The 21,123-nt window shown below is 44.9% G+C and overlaps 1 protein-coding gene across 2 annotated transcripts in view; it reads right to left on the bottom strand.

Moving 5' to 3' along the window:
• LOC121576779 (brevican core protein-like) overlaps window positions 1-21,123 on the bottom strand; it is a 282,893-nt gene that overhangs the window by 14,790 nt on the left and 246,980 nt on the right. For both annotated transcript variants that reach the window (XM_041890233.2, XM_041890234.2), the window contains one exon: window positions 610-768. In XM_041890233.2, coding sequence (XP_041746167.1) covers window positions 610-768 — 159 coding nt within the window. The remainder of the gene's footprint in view (window positions 1-609; window positions 769-21,123) is intronic.

Here is a 21,123-nt window from a genome sequence, read left to right as displayed (position 1 = left end):
CTCTCTCTTCCTCTGTCTCTCCCTCCATCTCTCTCTTCCTCTGTCTCTCCCTCCATCCCTCTCTTCCTGTCTCTCCCTCTATCCCTCTCTTCCTGTCTCTCCCTCCATCTCTCTCTTCCTCTGTCTCTCCCTCCATCCCTCTCTTCCTCTGTCTCTCCCTCCATCTCTCTCTTCCTCTGTCTCTCCCTCCATCCCTCTCTTCCTGTCTCTCCCTCCATCCCTCTCTTCCTGTCTCTCCCTCCATCTCTCTCTTCCTCTGTCTCTCCCTCCATCCCTCTCTTCCTCTGTCTCTCCCTCCATCTCTCTCTTCCTCTGTCTCTCCCTCCATCCCTCTCTTCCTGTCTCTCCCTCCATCCCTCTCTTCCTCTGTCTCTCCCTCCATCCCTCTCTTCCTCTGTCTCTCCCTCCATCCCTCTCTTCCTCTGTCTCTCCCTCCATCCCTCTCTTCCTCTGTCTCTCCCTCCATCCCTCTCTTCCTCTGTCTCTCCCTCCATCCCTCTCCCGCTCCTCTTCTAACTCCAACTGGGATGACTTCTGGATCAGTGCCAGAGCATGAGACTACACTTTATTATAAATTCTGTAAGGTCTTAATGATTGAAAGACACCCACCGTTGATGAAGTCCTGCTCCTGGAGTGTGTGTATGCTGGCCAGGTGTCCGCTGTGCTCCCTGCAGTCCTTCTCTGCGTCTTCCCAGGTGTGTCTGCGACTGAAGTACCTGTAGCAGTGGCCATGGAACTTCCTCCACGTGTGTTCACAGCCCTCCGTGTCTGCACAAAGAGCGAGAGATATAGAGAGCGAGAGCGAGAGAGCGAGAGAAAGAGAGAGAGCGAGAGAGAGACAAAGAGAGAGAGAGAGTGAGCCAGAGAGAGAAAGAGAGGGGTTAGTCTACAGAAACACACAGATGCACACATATGAATATTCATATATCTCTGGTACACACAATCATGTGCATCAAAGCACAAACACACACACTTCACACTTTTGTCCTGTTTCTGACACACCATCTCTTCCCAGTGCTCTACTCACAGCACTGCATACAGCCATGGCTACATGGAACTCTATTCCGCATCAAGTAACTGATGCAAGCAGTAGAATCAGATTTAGAAAACAGATACAAATACACCTTATGGAACAGCGGGGACTGTGAAGAGACACACACACAGGCACAGACAAACACTTACACATGATAAGACACACACTCTACACACACATACACATGGATTTTGTGTTGTAGATATGTGGTAGTAGAGTAGTGGCTTGAGGGCACAAACTTAATGTGTTGTGAAAAGTAATGTCATGTAATATTTTAAATTGTATAGAACTGCCTTAATGTTGCTGGACCCCATGAAGAGTAGTGGCAGCAGCTAATGGGGATCCTTAATAAATACAAATACTCTCCCTACTCCAGCAATATGACACTCCTTTTTCCCTCCCTCCATCCCCCTCCTTTCATCCCTCCCAGCTCCTTTCAACCCTCCCTCCCTCCCTCCCTCCCTCCCTCCATCCCTCCATCCATCCCTCCCTCCACTGTGACGTCCGTCCAGGCCTAATCCCAGTCAGGCTGTGGGCTGGGATGGGAGCAGAACAGTGTGAGGAAGCAGCTAAGCCTTGTGAAAGGCTCTTTCATCTATTCAAATGACAACAATCCTCTGAAATATCTTCCAGTGGAGACACTCTCCGGGCTAATTAAGCCCTGTCACAGCCATGTCAGCACTCTCCTCTCCTCTCCTGTTTCCTACTTTCTCTCTTTCTGTTCAACTCTCTCCCTCTCTCCCTCTCTCCCTCTCTCCCTCCCTCCCTCCCTCCCTCCCTCCCTCCCTCCTGTCAGTAAGCACTGAGCCCCTGCCTCCCTCTCTCCCTCCATCTTTGTGGGGGTTTACTGCATGCTGCACCAGTCCACCATGTCTACAGAGGGTGTGTGTGGGAAACAAAGAGAGTGGAGTGTGTGTGTGTGTGTATTTGGGGATGGGGGTTCAGGGTTTATCTCTCAACCCAACCAAGCCCCCATTCCCCTCCAACCCCTGCAGAGTGGGGATCAGAGAGAGATAGCCTCAGCCTTTCCCCCAATAAATCTAAAGCAACATCAGTCAATTGGGCCGTATGGGGCCCTGCTTAGCATGCAGACACTTAAAGGCCTGAGAAGAGGAGAGGGACCAGGGAGAGGATGGTGTGTGTGTGTGTGTGTGTGTGTGTGTGTGTGTGTGTGTGTGTGTGTGTGTGTGTGTGTGTGTGTGTTAGAGAGTGAGTGCATCGGTGTGTTTGTTTGTTTGTGTGTGTGTGTGTGTGTGTGTGGGTGTGTGTGTTAGAGAATGAGTGGCAGGTAGCCTAGTGGTTAAGAGCGTTAGGCCAGTAATCGAATGGTTGCTGGTTCCAATCTCTGAGCCAACCAGGTGAAAAATCTGTCGATGTGCCCTTGAGCAAGGTACTTAACAATAATTGCTCCTGTAAGTCGCTCAGGATAAGAGCGTCTGCTAAATGGCTAAAATGTCAATGTGTGTTTGTGTCTCCGTGTGTGTTTGTAAGTGGTTGAGTGCTAGCTGCGGAGAGGCTGTCCAGTCCACATATTACTCAGAGTGAGTAGGGGACTGTTCTCCACAATGTGGTGCCGTGATAATAGAGTCCTCAGACACCTCTCTACCTGCCCGGATCACTCCGGAGGAGAGCTGTCCGTGGTTCTGAAAACACTATATCTCCAGCAGAATGCATTAACCCCGCTCACTATCACTATTAACAACCTCCCAATGGCCGGCGCTCAAAGCAATCTAGTCTCCATTAGCTCCCAGTATGGGGAACAACATGCAGCAAATTGCTCAGCTGCACACCGTCATAATAAGAAGCAATACTTAACATGTAGTGAGAGGGTAACTACAATAGTACCTCCCCGCCTCACAAATACAGGCAGAGTTATACACAGAATGTGGGAATGAATGTTGAATGAATGGCGAATTGCCATAGCACCGAACAAATTGCCTAATGCACGCAGAAACACAAGCAGGCATGCACACGCACACGCACTCACGAACACACACTTTGCTATGCTCTGCACTGTGGAGGCCTGTGTATTTAGGCGAGTGAACACATCATCCAGACTTCATGGAGAGAGTAGACAGCTGTCTCTCTGTTCCCTCCACAACTCAGTACAGCCCACAGTACGCCCACACACACAGTCTCTGCTGCCCAGGTGGGTTTAATCATCATATAATACTCTGCTGTTCCAAAAAATTGCACTGAACAGTCAGCCAGATCGCTCAAGATTGACTTCGAAATTGGACGTCTGTCCATGTCCTGAGGACATCGGGAAATGCCTTCAAAACCGGCCAGTAGGGGCAACAGTGAGCGCTATTACCATCAAGTAGGCTTGGGTATTTATCTAGGGCGTTGTGGATGATCACATGACTCCGGGTCTGAAGGCGTGTTCAATCACAGTTGTAGACACTTGTTTTGTTTTAATTGTTTTGTTTTATTGTTTTGTTTTAACACTATCTAAAAACTTAACCCTTAACTTAACCATTAGGAATGAATGACTAAACTTAATGTTTTAACCCTATCCAAAACCTTAACCCTTAACGACCTTAATGTAGACATTTTACGTATGGAGGAACTTAGAAATTTGACATTTGGAGAAAAGTGCAAAAATGTCTAATTCTGCAGTGAAACTTTGAGAGCTTGTTGTGAACACTATGATGTACAGAGGTGTACTATTGTTTACATTTCCTTTTATTGAGCCAGGTAAACATTGAAAGCAAATCCTGTTTTGCAACAGCGACCTAGTTGGTTTTTGCAGCCATATATGAGCTATACTCTATGTAAGCTATATAAACTATATCAACTATATCAACTATATTCTTGCCAGCAGTAGAAGGTGTTGTTTACTAATTTCTAACAAGTGGGTGGAGATTAGAATGTTCTGGTGTGTTATTGCTGGTCCTGCAGGGCTATGTCACTGCCTGCTGTCTGTTTAGATCACACCCCAAATCAGCCCTAGCTTCCACTTTCTACCCTAATACCTTCCCTAACAGTTTGCCTGCTCCGTGGATGGTATATTGTATTAATGTCAGGAGCGTGTCCAACTTGACTTGCATTGGCATAGACTGGGTTAGAAACGGAAACGGGGAGAATGGGGACACTGGCGGCTACACACACACACACACACACACACACACACACACACACACACACACACACACACACACACACACACACACGCACACACACACACACACACACACACACACACACACACACACACACACACACACACACACACACACACACACACACACACACACACACACACACACACACACACACACACACACACACACACACACACACACACACACACACACACACATGGACACACACACACACACATACACACACACACACACACACACACACAGAGACACACAAACACACACACACACACACACACACACACCGTGGGCTGCTCCTGGCATGGAGCCCAGACAGTGTGTAAGGCATTGGTCGGCCCCATGTCAGGCTTTTACCATCCAGAGCCAGTCCCACGCCCCCTGGGAGCTGTATTGAAAGGGACAGTGTGAAGGAGGCACGTAGAGCAGATTAATCCCACAGCCTGAGAGAAAAGAGCCTGGGGCGCTCACACACATACAAACACATACAAATGCACGAACACAGTAAAAGCATGTCAATCTTGGTGGGGCAAACTATTTATTTGTATTTTATGCATTCCAGCAAAGCCACTACACAACACAACACTAAACAATACATTCATTCCACTATAACAGTGACAAACGGTGCCCACCAACAGTTAGGGCCTACATAGAGCTGTCCCAACAGCAGAGCTTTCCTTTCAGCACCATGGAGTGAATCTTTCCCACCGCTACACCTGGCTATCAGCGGTGCCTTGTCTGGCAGCGAAACAGTTCATTCAGCCACATTTACTGCCTTTTTAAAAACCATAGCTGATATGACTGACTTGCTTAAACAAATGTGGTTACTACTGACTCCTTGTGGATTTGTGTAAGTTGATAAGAACCGCATTCTCCTTCAATAATAACGAACGACAAAATGAGTTTTGACTTCTGAACCATACACAAACATTATTACATTTATGTTCAGTAAATTCATAATGTTTGTTCTTATATCATTAACACTGAGCTCTAAGTATAAGCAAGTGCAAGCAAACGAGCTGAGACGAGGTAGGCCTATTCGTTCAGCACTTTCAAAATGGACACTGACAGAAATTCATATTGATGTTAGTTCAGATAAATTCAGCAAGCTGTTGAGGCCTTAACTTTAGTCTTCTTTAAGTCACCACACAGAGAGAGATAGAGAGAGAGAGAGAGAGAGAGAGAGAGAGAGAGAGAGAGAGAGAGAGAGAGAGAGACTCGGTTAGCCTACAATTTGAAGTATTTTATTAGGCCAATGTGGTCTAAAAAGGAAGGAAAATACAATCATGAGGATCCACTTTTATATACCGACGCACAGACAGCGCATTGTGCAAACAAAACAACCCACGCAATATGGGTCTATTACTGAACTTTTTGTTGAAAACAAATATTTGAATGTGAAGAGACTGTCACTGGCAAACATTGTTACAGACCCAACAACATTATATAATATCCCCTCCTTGTCAAGAACAAATGAGCTAATGTCACGCCCTGACGTATGGAACTCTTGTTTGTGGAGTCAGGGTGTGTGAATCTATGTGATGTTTTCTATGTTTAGCCGGGTTTCTATGTTTGGCCGGGTGTGATTCCCAATCAGAGACAGCTGTCGCTCGTTGTCTCTGATTGGGGATCATACTTAGGTAGCCCAGTTGCCTACTATGTTTGTGGGATCTTGTTCCTGTGTTAGGCTTGTATTGTGTATAGCCTTGGACTTCACGTTACGTTGTTTATTGTTTTGTCATATGTTTATTTGAGTTAAATAAACATGTTCACATCGCACGCTGCACCTTGGTCTGACCCGTTCTTCAACGACCGTGACAGCTAGTTATAATACACAAAGTAAGCAAAGCAATGAAATCATTCCAACATTGCCTAACATGATGAATAAGATACTAATGAGAGATCTCTATAAGCAATAGGCCTATAACAATTGAGATGTACAAATTCTGGCATAAGGGAACGATGAGCAGATAAGAGGCAATACGTAATTTCGAATAAGACATTCATGAGCGAGCTAAGATGGACGTTGACTCGGTACCGGTACCCCCTGGATATAGCCTCGTTATTGTTATTTTATTGTGTTACTTTTTATTTTATACTTTACTTTATTTAGTAAATATTTTCTTAACTCTATTTCTTGAACTGCATTGTTGGTTAAGGGCTTGTAAGTAAGCATTTCACGGTAAGGTTGTTGTATTCGGCGCATGTGACAAATAATATTTGATTTGATTTGTAGTCAATATAACTATTTCTTCAGCCCTTTTGAAATGTACAGCGACAGAATTCAGAACATGGGCCGTTCTTACAGTATTCTCCCTGTACACCAAGTCAGAACCGTAGGATAAATAAAGGTGTTATATAAGCAGACAAAGAAAGCTCTTACAATATTCGATGATGACACTTCTCTAAATCAGGCTATATGCTATATGTGCACCACCAAGTCAGAACAGTAGGCTAAGTTCTGAGTGGGAAAGGGACCACATTATTAGGTTGAGGCACATGGGCTACTAACAGCTTACTATACAACATACACTTAGTATTACTTTCTTAGCTACAGTATACATATCTCCCTTGCATATTAGATAATTTATGCAGCAGCATACAATACATTTTTGGACTCACCACTATTGTGCTGTGCTCACTTGAACAGGAAGGTGGCATGGCGGTCCTTCTTGTGGGCAAATTTAGTCATCAAACTCTGCCATTATCTGGATTGATGGTGCTTTCAAGACAACAAAGTCGAATCATGACGTCAGTGATCTTCAGGTCGAAAGAAAGAGGCCTGAGTACTCGACTTGGAATTCCGAGTTGGGTGACCGTTCAAAACGTATTTTTCCGAGTTGTCTTGAACTCACTGAAGTCAGAGATTTCCCAGTTCCGAGTTTCCAGTTATTTTGAACGCGGCAGAAGTCATGCTGGATTGACAGCATGGCCAATGTAGTCAACCTTTTCTGGCCCACGGTGTTGCGTGTAAATGTTTATCCTTTTAAGCTTGGAAAAGAGACCCTTTCAGACATGTTTTAAATCCTTAAACCCAGACTTGGACCACACACCCTCTCCACCGAATAGCAGGCAGGGGAATCAAAATAGTGATTGCTTTGCAAAGCTTGCAGTTAGCCACTGATTCCTTCCAAACCACTCATTGTTGAATTTGCGATTTCCGACTTGTTGTGTAATGTTTAAGTCCAATGGCCGATGAGCACCGATACATTTTATCTATAATTTCTCTTCATATGACAAAGATTGAAAAGGATTTGCCAGTAGATTGTCAACATGATTCATGATGATGACTGCTTGTCTAGCTCGCTAGCTAAGATTTAGAAGGTATGATGTTGACATGATCAGTCCAATCAAAGTTTCGTTAGCTATAACGTGATTTGTTTGTGATGTCATTTTATCTGTGGCCAATGACCTTGAGCCTTCTTGGATGGGCACTTATAATGTAAATCTATGGCAGCACCCAAGGGGTCTTGAACTGCCTAGCTCTAACTGCCTAGATTTTGCAGTGACGTAGTGACCTCATGAGTGACAGAACACTGAGCCAATCACGGTGCAACTAGAGAAGATTACCAAAGCCTACGCTCTGTATTTTCCGCTGGCTGCCCCTCCACCACAGAAAGCACTGAGCTAGGCTGAAACACCTGTATTTTGGAGCTGCCTTACTCAAGAAAGCAAGAAAGAGACCATGTTTGTATGCGGCTTCATTCACTCAATAAATGTGTTTTTACATTGTTTGCAAACTGATATGTGACATAAATTAATGCCAAAATAAAACAGGCAACAACAACAACAAAAAACAGCCCTGAATGATGGGTCACCTCTGGTGTGCAGACAGACAGACAGACAGAGAGCCTGGCCCAGAAGGAAGAGTACACAGATACAGGTCTACTCCCAGATCTGATTTCCTCCGCAGACAGAAGTCTCAAAGCCTGACATTACCCATCCATCGCCTCTGATATTTATGCCTTCATTCACATTTTTCTTTTTCCTTTGGTACATTTCTTCCATTAATATTCAGAGGGAGAAGTGAATGAGCATCAGTAGGGGATATAAAAGGGCAAATGCTTCCAGCTGAGTGATTGGCTCATTTATCCACATCACCATGTGTTGTTTCGGCACCATGGCTTTTTGAGACCTCTGATGATGAAACGCTGTGTGTGTGTCTGCCTGCCTTCTGCCTCCCCCAGCCCACCTCCCATCTCTTACTCTCTCTCTTCCGCTCGCTCTCTCCCTCCCTGTGACACTCGCTTTGATGACTGACAGCTATTTGCCATGTAAACGAGGCCAGCCAGAGTCGGAGAGAGCCTTCCACACTCTCACAATCAGACACCCTGTGTTTTTATGAGAATGTGTCAATGGAGGATAGGATGGGGGTTGTTGTGGTTATTACCAGTTCTGTAATGAGGAGTCTAATCGGGTGAGCATACCAGTCAATGTAATGGGTGAAGACTGTAAATTACTGATGCTCTCTGATGCCTGGCTGCCTCATTCCACCTAAATACCTGGAGATGTGATATTTACCACCACACACACACACACACAGGGGAGCTCTGTTATTGGTGGGCCTGACAGGAAGTCCATCAGCACTAGAGAGGTCAGATCCTCTGTTTACAGACCAGTGTCCACTGGGGAGACCACTAGAGAAGAGGAGGCCAGGGCCCCAACACTCAGCTCAGCCTCGCAGCACATACTGTACCAGTCAAAAGTTTGGACACACCTACACATTTAAGGGTTTTTCTTTATTTTTACTATTTTTTACATTGTAGAATAATAGTGAAGACATCAAAACTATGAAATAACACATATGAATCATGTAGTAACCAAAAAAGTGTTAAACAAATCAAAATATATTATATTTTGGATATTCTTCAAATAGCCACCCTTTGCCTTGATGGCAGCTTTGCACACTCTTGGCATTCTCTCAACCAGCTTCACCTGGAATGCTTTTCCAACAGTCTTGAAGGAGTTCCTACATGTGCTGAGCACTTGTTGGCTGCTTTTCCTTTACTCTGCCGTCCGACTCATCCCAAACCATCTCAATTGGGTTGAGGTCGGGGGATTGTGGAGGCCTGGTCATCTGATGCAGCACTCCATCACTCTCCTTCTTGGTAAAATAGCCCTTACACAGCCTGGAGGTGTGTTGGGTCATTGTCCTGTTGAAAAACAAATGATAGTCCCACTAAGCCCAAACCAGATGGGATGGCGAATCGCTGCAGAATGCTGTGGTAGCCATGCTGGTTAAGTATGCCTTGAATTCTAAAGAAATCACAGACAGTGTCGCCAGCAAAGCACCCCCACACCATAACACCTCCTCCATGATTTACGGTGGGAACTACACATGCGGAGATCATCCGTTCACCCACACCGCGTCTCACATAGACACGGCGGTTTAAACCAAAAATCTCCAATTTGGACTCCAGACCAAAGGACAAATTTCCACCGGTCTAATGTCCATTGCTTTTCTTCTTGGCCCAAGCAGGTCTCTTCTTCTTATTGGTGTCCTTTAGTAGTGGTTTCTTTGCAGCAATTTGACCATGAAGGCCTGATTCACACAGTCCCCTCTGAACAGTTGATGTTGAGATGTGTCTGTTACTTGAACTCTGTGAAGGATTTATTTGGGCTGCAATTTCGTAGGCTGGTAACTCTAATGAACTTATCCTCTGCAGCAGAGGTAACTCTGGGTCTTCCATTCCTGTGGCGGTCCTCATGAGAGCCAGTTTCATCATAGCGCTTGATGGTTTTTGCGACTGCACTTGAAAAAACGTTCAAAGTTCTTGACATTTTCCGTAATGACTGACCTTCATGTCTTAAAGTAATGATGGACTGTCATTTCTCTTTGCTTATTTGAGCTGTTCTTGCCATAACATGGACTTGGTCTTTTACCAAATAGGGCTATATTCTGTATACCCCCCTACCTTGTCACAACAAAACTGATTGGCTCAAACTCATTAAGAAGGAAATCAATTCCACAAATTAACTTTTAAGAAGGCACACCTGTTAATTGAAATGCATTCCAGGTGACTACCTCATGAAGCTGGTTGAGAGAATGCCTAGAGTGTGCAAAGCTGTCATCAAAGAAAAGGGTGGCTATTTGAAGAATCTCAAATATAAAATATATTTTGATTTGTTTAACTCTTTTTTGGTTACTACATGATTCCATATGTGTTATTTCATAGTTTTTATGTCTTCACTATTATTCTACAATGTAGAAAATAGTAAAAATAAAGAAAATCCCTTGAATGAGTAGGTTTGTCCAAACTTTTGACTGGTACTGTAGTCTACTGGCCCCATGCTAATGGCCCCCTCATATTTTCCCTCCAAGTTTCCTTAACTTTAAGTCAGTTGCACAAAACATTTTTAAGGTGAATTTCCACCTTAAATTAAGTGAAAATGTAAACAGCATTTGTGGAGGTGAATCTTGCTTTCATCAGCCCTGGTTACAAAAGGGAAACATCAATCAGCTAGCTACTTAGCTACAAACGTGGTTTATTATCTTCTGAAGCAATTTGGTTATCCTGTGTTGATTGTAGAAGTTCTATTTTGCTTACTAATAAAATAAATGTGATCACTTTGACGAAACGTTTAGTCAGTGAATCAGGCCATCTCCATTGTTACCAGATACTCTTTCTGCCATACATGCCTTCAAACTACCGTAAAACCCTTTAAGTATGCCCTTACCTAGGGAAATATTTGAGTGGCTCAATACAACACCCTTAAACAATTCCCTTAGGTAAGGGAACATGATTCCGTAAGGTAAACCCTTAAGATGTTTTATGAAACCGGGCCCAGCTCTATAGGGGCTATCACTGGCTATATCAACTAGCACTGAGTGGGTAGTGAATGCTGTGTGTAAGTGTGTAAGTGTGTGAGTGTGAGTGTGTGTGTGTGTGTGTGTGTGTGTGTGTGGGTGTGTGCGTGCGTGTGTGTGTGTGAGTGTGTGTGTGTGTGTGTGTGTGTGTTGACGTGCTGGGTCTGCCTGGGATAAAAAGAAAGAGAAAATATAGCAGTGCTTTCCAGTGCAGTGACTGCTTCACACATCTCTCTTCCGCCAACTGCCATGCTCTCCCATCCACCTGCATCCCTCTCTCTCTTCCTCTCTCACCCTCCCCCCTCCCTCCGACACACAGCATTAAGCCTCACTCTGAGGGGAGACGTGGGAATTGCTCCTGGAACATGTCCCTAACTAAGCACCTTGAATGAGAACCAACCCAGGTTCCTATTCTGACGCACGAAGACAAGATGGGCTTTCTCTTTTCCCCCAGAACAGACTTGGCAGAGACACACAATAGCATATGGTCTGAGAGCTGTAGTCAGAATCATTTGACAGCGTTTCATTATTCTGTTTGACTATTCCCTGCCAAGTTGCCTGTAAACTTTGTGATAATTTTCTTCACTGACACCATGCGGCTTGTGCAGATGCGAGGCCCCCAGAGACGTGGATCGTGAGGGTGACGGCGAGCGGCGGCGCGGAGCTGTGCAAGGATTAATAGAGACGATAAAGACTTGAAGCCCACTCGGGTCCGCCCGCCTTCTGCTCCGAGTCCCGGCACGTGTCCCTCACAACGTGTGTTATTACAAAGCATAAATCTTCATTAGCATTAATAGCCTCTATAAAGACCCAGAGGATGACCCAAATGAATTTGCCGACTTTCCTTGCGGTTTATGCTGAGTCGTGATTTAGACAGGACCCACAGCGGCTCAACGGCTCTGGGCTTTCCCTGGAGCTGCCTGCCTTAAAACACAATACCACATAAAACAGCATCTCTCTCCTGTCTGTCTGTCCTGTGCCTGCCTGCATGTCTGTCTGCTTACCTGTCCATCTGTCTGTTTGTCTGCCTGCCTGCCTGCCTGTCAACAGGCTGTCTCTGACTCAAACATTTCCTTAGACATACAGCACAGAAAAGGAAAAGACAGGGGTCAGGTTCAACAGGAATGTTCTGCATAGTACTTCAAGCATGAGCGGCTGTGGCTCAATTCAATCACAAGTACACTTGACCTCGAAAAAACACAGGTCAATGATCCTCTGATGTTGCTTCTGAACCAGTACTCAACAAACCGCACAGGCCTACTGCTGCTCGGACTTGAATGATGCATCAAAGCAGTAAAGACTGTAAAGCAGCTGCTACCCTTATCTAAGCCATACTGACCAAAGTACTGTATATGTGTATGATGATTATGGTGTGTGTCTATGCTCAGTCATAAACTGCTGCTATAAATATGCCTACTGGGGTACCTCCACACAGGGAACTACACATCTGAGCCGTGACAACACAAATGGGTCATGGAAATAAATAACATTATGCATGCATGTACTGGAAAGGACTGGCAAATATAGTACAGTATGCATGTATGTACTGGCAAGGACTGGCAAATATAGTACAGTATGCATGTACAGTGGGGGAAAAAAGTATTTAGTCGGCCACCAATTGTGCAAGTTCTCCCACTTAAAAAGATGAGAGAGACCTGTAATTTTCATCATAGGTACACGTCAACTATGATAGACAAAATTGAGAAAAAAATCCAGAAAATCACATTGTAGGATTTTTAATGAATTTATTTGCAAATTATGGTGGAAAATAAGTATCTGGTCAATAACAAAAGTTTCTCAATACTTTGTTATATACCCTTTGTTGGCAATGACACAGGTCAAACGTTTTCTGTAAGTCTTCACAAGGTTTTCACACACTGTTGCTGGTATTTTGGCCCATTCCTCCATGCAGATCTCCTCTAGAGCAGTGATGTTTTGGGGCTGTCGTTGGGCAACACGGACTTTCAACTCCCTCCAAAGATTTTCTATGGGGTTGAGATCTGGAGACTGGCTAGGCCACTCCAGGACCTTGAAATGCTTCTTACGAAGCCACTCCTTCTGTCACACCCTGGCTCTGGGACTCATTATGTTGAGCCAGGGTGTGTTCATTCTATGTGTTCTGTTTCTATGTTGGGTGTTCTAGTTCGTCATTTTCTATGTTTGACTGAGTGACTCCCAATCAGAGGCAACGAGTGTCAGCTGTGTGCTGGTTGTCTCTGATTGGGAGCCATATTTAACTGTCTGTGTTTCACTTTGTGTTTGTGGGTTTTTGTTCCGTGTTCGGTCATTGTCACTGAGGACTTCACGAGTCGTTTATTGTTTTTGTTTAGTGTGCTTATTATCACTGACGGTAATAAAGTCAATCATGTTCGCTCAACACGCTGCGTATTGGTCTACTTCTCGTCAAGACGATCGTGACAGAAAAACCCACCATAAAAGGACCAAGCAGCGTGTCCAGGAGCAGGCAGACTGGACATGGGAGGAAGCGCCAGGAAAGGAGATGGAGAGGCTGGCGATGGCCCAGGTGGGCAAATCGTGGTCCTGGGAGGACATGCTCGGGGGCAAGGGACCTTGGGGTAGGATTAAGGCCCTGGCGAGAGAGGAGCAGCGGCGTCAGCAGTGCCATCGTCGGACGGACGAGAGGCACCCCCAATAATTTTTTAGGGGGGTCACACGGCATGGGCGACTGGGCAGCAGGAGGCTGCCACAGGGCGAAATGGGAGACGAGGAGAGAAGGCCACCGGGTTACGGGAGCCATTGGCGAGAGGAGGGAAGGAAGTTGTAGAGGCACGGCGAGAGGTACTGAGGTGTATTGCCAGTCCGGTCCGGCCCGTTCCTGATCCCCGTTTAAGGCCAGTGGTGTGTGTTCCCAGTACGGTCCGGCCTGTTCCTGCTCCACGCACCAAGCCTACGGTGTGCGTCGCCAGCCCAGCCCGGCCTGTCCCTGCTCCACGCACCAAGCCTACGGTGTGCGTCGCCAGCCCAGCCCGGCCTGTTCCTGCTCCACGCACCAAGCCTACGGTGTGCGTCGCCAGCCCAGTCCGGCCTGTCCCTGCTCCACGCACCAAGCCTACGGTGTGCGTCGACAGCCCAGCCCGGCCTGTCCCTGCTCCACGCACCAAACCTACGGTGTGCGTCGCCAGCCCAGCCCGGCCTGTTCCTGCTCCACGCACCAAGCCTACGGTGTGCGTCGCCAGCCCTGTCCGGCCTGTCCCTGCTCCACGCACCAAGCCTACGGTGTGCGTCGTCAGCCCAGCCCGGCCTGTTCCTGCTCCACGCACCAAGCCTACGGTGTGCGTCGCCAGCCCTGTCCGGCCTGTCCCTGCTCCACGCACCAAGCCTACGGTGTGCGTCGTCAGCCCAGCCCGGCCTGTCCCTGCTCCACGCACCAAGCCTACGGGGTGCGTCGCCAGCCCTGTCCGGCCTGTCCCTGCTCCACGCACCAAGCCTACGGTGTGCGTCGTCAGCCCGGCCCGGCCTGTCCCTGCTCCACGCACCAAGTCTACGGTGCGCGTCGCCAGCCCGGTCCGGCCTGTTCCTGCCACTCGCACCAAGTCTACGGTGCGCGTCGCCAGCCCGGCCCGGCCCGTTCCTGCCACTCGCACCAAGCCAGGGGTGCGAGTCGTCAGTCCGGCACAACCCGTGCCTGGGTCATCGGTGCCAATTCAGGTACCGCTCTACTGCTCCACTAAGGAGCTGAAGCCTACCGCTCCTGCTACGTCCAGTCCAGCTCCAGCCAGCGGGGCCAGACCGGACCAGGGGCGCTATGGGGGTTTGTTGGAGGGTGGTGGGCAAGCCCGGAGCCGGAGCCGCCGCCGAGGAGGAATGCCCACCCAGCCCTCCCCCTGTTTTGCTCGTATTTAGGCACGGTCGCAGTCCGCGCCTTTAGGGAGGGGTACTGTCACACCCTGGCTCTGGGACTCATTATGTTGAGCCAGGGTGTGTTCATTCTATGTGTTCTGTTTCTATGTTGGGTGTTCTAGTTCGTCATTTTCTATATTTGACTGAGTGACTCCCAATCAGAGGCAACGAGTGTCAGCTGTGTGCTGGTTGTCTCTGATTGGGAGCCATATTTAACTGTCTGTGTTTCACTTTGTGTTTGTGGGTTTTTGTTCCGTGTTCGGTCATTGTCACTGAGGACTTCACGAGTCGTTTATTGTTTTGTTATTTCGTGTGTATGCTTTAATTAAATAAAGCAAGTATGTTCGCAACTAACGCTGCGCTTTGGTCCACTCCTTCATACGACGTTCGTGACACCTTCATTGCCCGGGCGGTGTGTTTGGGATCATTGTCATGCTGAAAGACCCAGCCACATTTCATCTTCAATGCCCTTGCTGATGGAAGGAGGTTTTCACTCAAAATCTCACGATACATGGCCCCATTCATTCTTTCCTTTACACGGATCAGTCGTCCTGGTCCCTTTGCAGAAAAACAGCCCCAAAGCATGATGTTTCCACCCCCATGCTTCACAGTAGGTATGGTGTTCTTTGGATGCAACTCAGCATTCTTTGTCCTCCAAACACGACGAGTTGAGTTTTTACCAAAAAGTTCTATTTTGGTTTCATCTGACCATATGACATTCTCCCAATCCTCTTCTGGATCATCCAAATGCACTCTAGCAAACTTCAGACGGGCCTGGACATGTACTGGCTTAAGCAGGGGGACACGTCTGGCACTGCAGGATTTGAGTCCCTGGCGGCGTAGTGTGTTACTGATGGTAGGCTTTGTTACTTTGGTCCCAGCTCTCTGCAGGTCATTCACTAGGTCCCCCGTGTGGTTCTGGGATTTTTGCTCACCGTTCTTGTGATCATTTTGACCCCACGGGGTGAGATCTTGCGTGGAGCCCCAGATCGAGGGAGATTATCAGTGGTCTTGTATGTCTTCCATTTCCTAATAATTGCTCCCACAGTTGATTTCTTCAAACCAAGCTGCTTACCTATTGCAGATTCAGTCTTCCCAGCCTGGTGCAGGTCTACAATTTTGTTTCTGGTGTCCTTTGACAGCTCTTTGGTCTTGGCCATAGTGGAGTTTGGAGTGTGACTGTTTGAGGTTGTGGACAGGTGTCTTTTATACTGATAACAAGTTCAAACAGGTGCCATTAATACAGGTAACGAGTGGAGGAGCCTCTTAAAGAAGAAGTTACAGGTTTGTGAGAGCCAGAAATCTTGCTTGTTTGTAGGTGACCAAATACTTATTTTCCACCATAATTTGCAAATAAATTCATTAAAAATCCTACAATGTGATTTTCTGGACTTTTTATATCCACTGTATGTACAGTGAGGGAAAAAAGTATTTGATCCCCTGCTGATTTTGTACGTTTGCCCACTGACAAAGACATGATCAGTCTTTAATTTTAATGGTAGGTTTATTTGATACAGTGAGAGATAGAATAACAACAAAAAAATCCAGAAAAACGCATGTCAAAAATGTTATAAATTGATTTGCATTTTAATGAGGGAAATAAGTATTTGACCCCTCTGCAAAACATGACTTAGTACTTGGTGGCAAAACCCTTGTTGGCAATCACAGAGGTCAGACGTTTCTTGTAGTTGGCTACCAGGTTTGCACACATCTCAGGAGGGATTTTGTCCCACTCCTCTTTGCAGGTCTTCTCCAAGTCATTAAGGTTTTGAGGCTGATGTTTGGCAACTCGAACCTTCAGCTCCCTCCACAGATTTTCTATGGGATTAAGATCTGGAGACTGGCTAGGCCATTCCAGGACCTTCATGTGCTTTTTCTTGAGCCACTCCTTTGTTGCCTTGGCCGTGTGTTTTGGGTCATTGTCATGCTGGAATACCCATCCACGACCCATTTTCAACACTTTCACCCAGTTCTCCTCTGAATCATTCAGATGTTCATTGGCAAACTTCAGACGGGCCTGTATATGTGCTTTCTTGAGCAGGGGGACCTTGCGGGCGCTGCAGGATTTCAGTACTTCACGGCATAGTGTGTTACCAATTGTTTTCTTGGTGACTATGGTCCCAGCTGCCTTGAGATCATTGACAAAATCCTCCCGTGTAGTTCTGGGCTGATTCCTCACCGTTCTCATGATCATTGCAACTCCACGAGGTGAGATCTTGCATGGAGCCCCAGGCCGAGGGAGATTCACAGTTCTTTTGTGTTTCTTCCATTTGCGAATAATCGCACCAACTGTTGTCACCTTCTCACCAAGCTGCTTGGCGATGGTCTTGTAGCCCATTCTAGCCTTGTGTAGGTCTACAATCCTGTCCCTGACATCCTTGGAGAGCTCTTTGGTCTTGGCCATGGTGGAGAGTTTGGAATCTGATTGATTGATTGCTTCTGTGGACAGGTGTCTTTTATACAGGTAACAAGCTGAGATTAGGAGCACTCCCTTTAAGAGTTTGCTCCTAATCTCAGCTCGTTACCTGTATAAAAGACACCTGGGAGCCAGAAATTTTTCTGATTGAGAGGGGGTTGTAGTGCCTAAAAGAAACACTTTTGCTGGTCCATGCTTGTGATGATAAAGGAATCCGCCGACACTGTACTCTGTTCACAAAGGTTTATTATAACAAAGAGTTTACAGCATCGAATTTTGACCAACACCTGCAGATGTCTGGAGATAGCAACAGCCAAATCAATAATTCGCTATTCCCCTATTCTATTGTTCAAGACATGCTTTTATATCCTTTATGACGTATTATGGTGTGATTCTAAAAAACCAATCCCTGGCCATTACATATCCTCTTTTCCAGGAATTTAGTAATGCTTTCCAGATGTTTCCAGCAAAAAGAGCCACGTTCAGCTGTTACACAATTTTGTAAACGTCAGCACAATCCTAGACTCTTAAGATACTACAGGGTCAAATACTTATTTCCCTAATTAAAATGCAAATACATTTCTAACATTCTTGACATGCGTTTCTCTGGATTTTGTTGTTCTTATTCTGTCTCTCACTGTTCAAATTAACCTACCATTAAAATTATAGGCCTCTCTGATATTTCTTTGTCAGTGGGCAAACGTACAAAATCAGCAGGGATCAAATACTTTTTTTCCCTCACTGTATGTATGTACTGGCAAGGACTGGCAAATATAGTAAGTATGTATGTACAGTTGAAGTTGGAAGTTTACATACACTTAGGTAAGAGTCATTAAAACTAGTTTTTCAACCACTCCACAAATGTCTTGTTAACAAACTATAGTTTTGGCAAGTCGGTTAGGACATCTACTTTGTGCATGACACAGGTCATTTTTCCAACAATTGTTTACAGACAGATTATTTCCCTTATAATTCACTTTATCACAATTCCAGTGGGTCAGAAGTTTACATACACTAAGTTGACTGTGCCTTTAAACAGCTTGGAAAATTCCAGAAAATGATGTCATGGCTTTAGAAGCTTCTGATAGGCTAATTGACATCATTTGAGTCAATTGAAGGTGTACCTGTGGATGTATTTCAAGGCCTACCTTCAAACTCAGTGCCTCTTTGCTTGACATCATGAGAAAATCAAAAGAAATCAGCCAAGACCTCAGAAAAAATGGTGTAGACCTCCACAAGTCTGGTTCATCGTTGGGAGCAATTTCCAAATGCCTGAAGGTACCACGTTCATCTGTACAAACAATAGTATGCAAGTATAAACACCATGGGACCATGCAGCCATCACCCGGCTCAAGAAGGAGACGAGTTCTGTCTCCTAGAGATGAATATACTTTGGTGCGAAAAGTGCAAATCAATCCCCGAACAACAGCAAAGGACCTTGTGAAGATGCCAGAGGAAACAGGTACAAAACTATCTATATCCACAGTAAAACAAGTTCTATATCGACATAACCTGAAAGGCTGCTCAGCAAGGAAGAAGCCACTGCTCCAAAACCGCCATAAAAAAAGCCAGACTACGGTTTGCAACTGCACATGGGGACAAAGATTGTACTTTTTGGAGAAATGTCCTCTGGTCTGATTAAACAAAAATAGAACTGTTTGGCCATAATGACCATCGTTATGTTTGGAGGAAAAAGGGGGTAACTTGCAAGCCGAAGAACACCATCCCAACTGTGAAGCACGGGGGTGGCAGCATTATGCTGTGGGGGTGCTTTGCTGCAGGAGGGACTGGTGCACTTCACAAATTAGATGGCATCATGAGGAAGGAAAATAATGTGGATATATTGAAGCGTGTGCGAGCAAGGAGGCATACAGACCTGACTCAGTTACACCAGTTCTGTCAGGAGTAATGGGCCAAAATTCACCCAACTTATTGTGGGAAGCTTGTGGAAGGCTACCCGAAACGTTTGACCCAAGTTAAACAATTTAAAGGCAATGCTACCAAATACTAATTGAGTGTATGTAAACTTCTGACCCACTGGGAATGTGATGAAAGAAATAAAAGCTGAAATAAATAATTATCTTTACTATTATTCTGACATTTCACATTCTTAAAATAAAGTGGTGATCCTAACTGACCTAAGACAGGGAATTTTTACAAGTATTAAATGTCAGGAATTGTGAAAAACTGAGATTAAATGCAGTTGGCTAAGGTGTATGTAAACTTCCGACTTCAACTGTATGTATGTACTGGCAAGGACTGGCAAATATAGTATGTCTGTATGTATGTATGTATGTACTGGCAAGGACTGGCAAATATAATATGTATGTATGTATGTATATATGTACTGGCAAGGACGGGCAAATATAGTGTGTATGAATGTATGTACTGGCAAATATAGTATGTATGTATGTACTGGCAAGGACTGGCAAATGTAGTATGTATGTATGTATGTATGTATGTATGTATGTATGTATGTATGTATGTACTGCCAAGGACTGGCAAATATAGTGTGTATTATATGTACTGGCAAGGACTGGCAAATATAGTATGTGTGTATGTATGTATTTACTGGCAAGTACTGGCAAATATAGTATGTATGTATGTATGTATGTATGTATGTATGTATGTATGTATGTATGTATGTATGTATGTATGTATGTATGTATGTATGTACTAGCAAGGACTGGCAAATACAGTATGTATGTACTGGCAAGAACTGGCAAATATAGTATGTATGTATGTATGTACTGGCAAGGACCGGCAAATACAGTATGTATGTATGTACTGGCAAGGACTGGCAAATATAGTATGTATGTATGTATGTATGTATGTATGTATGTACTGCCAAGGACTGGCAAATATAGTGTGTATGTATGTACTGGCAAGGACTGGCAAATATAGTATGTGTGTATGTATGTATTTACTGGCAAGTACTGGCAAATATAGTATGTATGTATGTATGTATGTATGTATGTATGTATGTATGTACTGGCAAGGACTGGCAAATATAGTATGTATGTTTGTACTGACAAGGACTGGCAAATATAGTATGTATGTATGTATGTATGTATGTATGTATGTATGTATGTATGTATGTATGTATGTATGTACTTGCAAGGACTGGCAAATATAGTATGTATATATGTATGTGCTGGAAAGGACTGGCAAATATAGTATGTATATATGTGTGTGCTGGCAAGGACTGGCAAATATAGTATGTATGTATGTATGTATGTATGTATGTATGTATGTATGTATGTATGTATGTACTGGCAAGGACTGGCAAATACAGTATGTATGTATGTATGTACTGCCAAGGACTGGCAAATATAGTGTGTATGTATGTACTGGCAAGGACTGGCAAATATAGTATGTATGTATGTACTGGCAAGGACTGGCAAGTATAGTACAGTATGTATGTACGTACTGGCAAGGACTGGCAAATATAGTATTGTATGTATGTATGTACTGGCAAGGACTGGCAAATATAGTACAGTATGTATGTACGTACTGGCAAAGACTGGCAAATATAGTACAGTATATATGTATGTACTGGCAAGGACTGGCAAGTATAGTACAGTATGTATATATGTACTGGCAAGGACTGGCAAATATAGTATGTATGTATGTATGTATGTATGTACTGGCAAGGACTGGCAAATATAGTATGTATGTACTGGCAAAGACTGGCATATATAGTATGTATGTATGTATGTTTGTACTGGCAAGGACTGGGAAATATAGTATGTATTTATGTATGTACTGGGAAGGACTGGCAAATAGAGTACAGAATGTATGTACTGGCAAGGACTGGCAAATATAGTATGTATGTATCTATGTACTGGCAAGGACTGGAAAATATAGTACAGTATGTATGTAT

Source organism: Coregonus clupeaformis, chromosome 11 (assembly GCF_020615455.1).
Source record: "Coregonus clupeaformis isolate EN_2021a chromosome 11, ASM2061545v1, whole genome shotgun sequence".
NCBI classification, from domain to species: Eukaryota; Metazoa; Chordata; class Actinopteri; order Salmoniformes; family Salmonidae; genus Coregonus; species Coregonus clupeaformis.
Note: the sequence above shows the minus strand (reverse complement) of the source record. Positions and strands in the feature narration are given on the sequence as shown.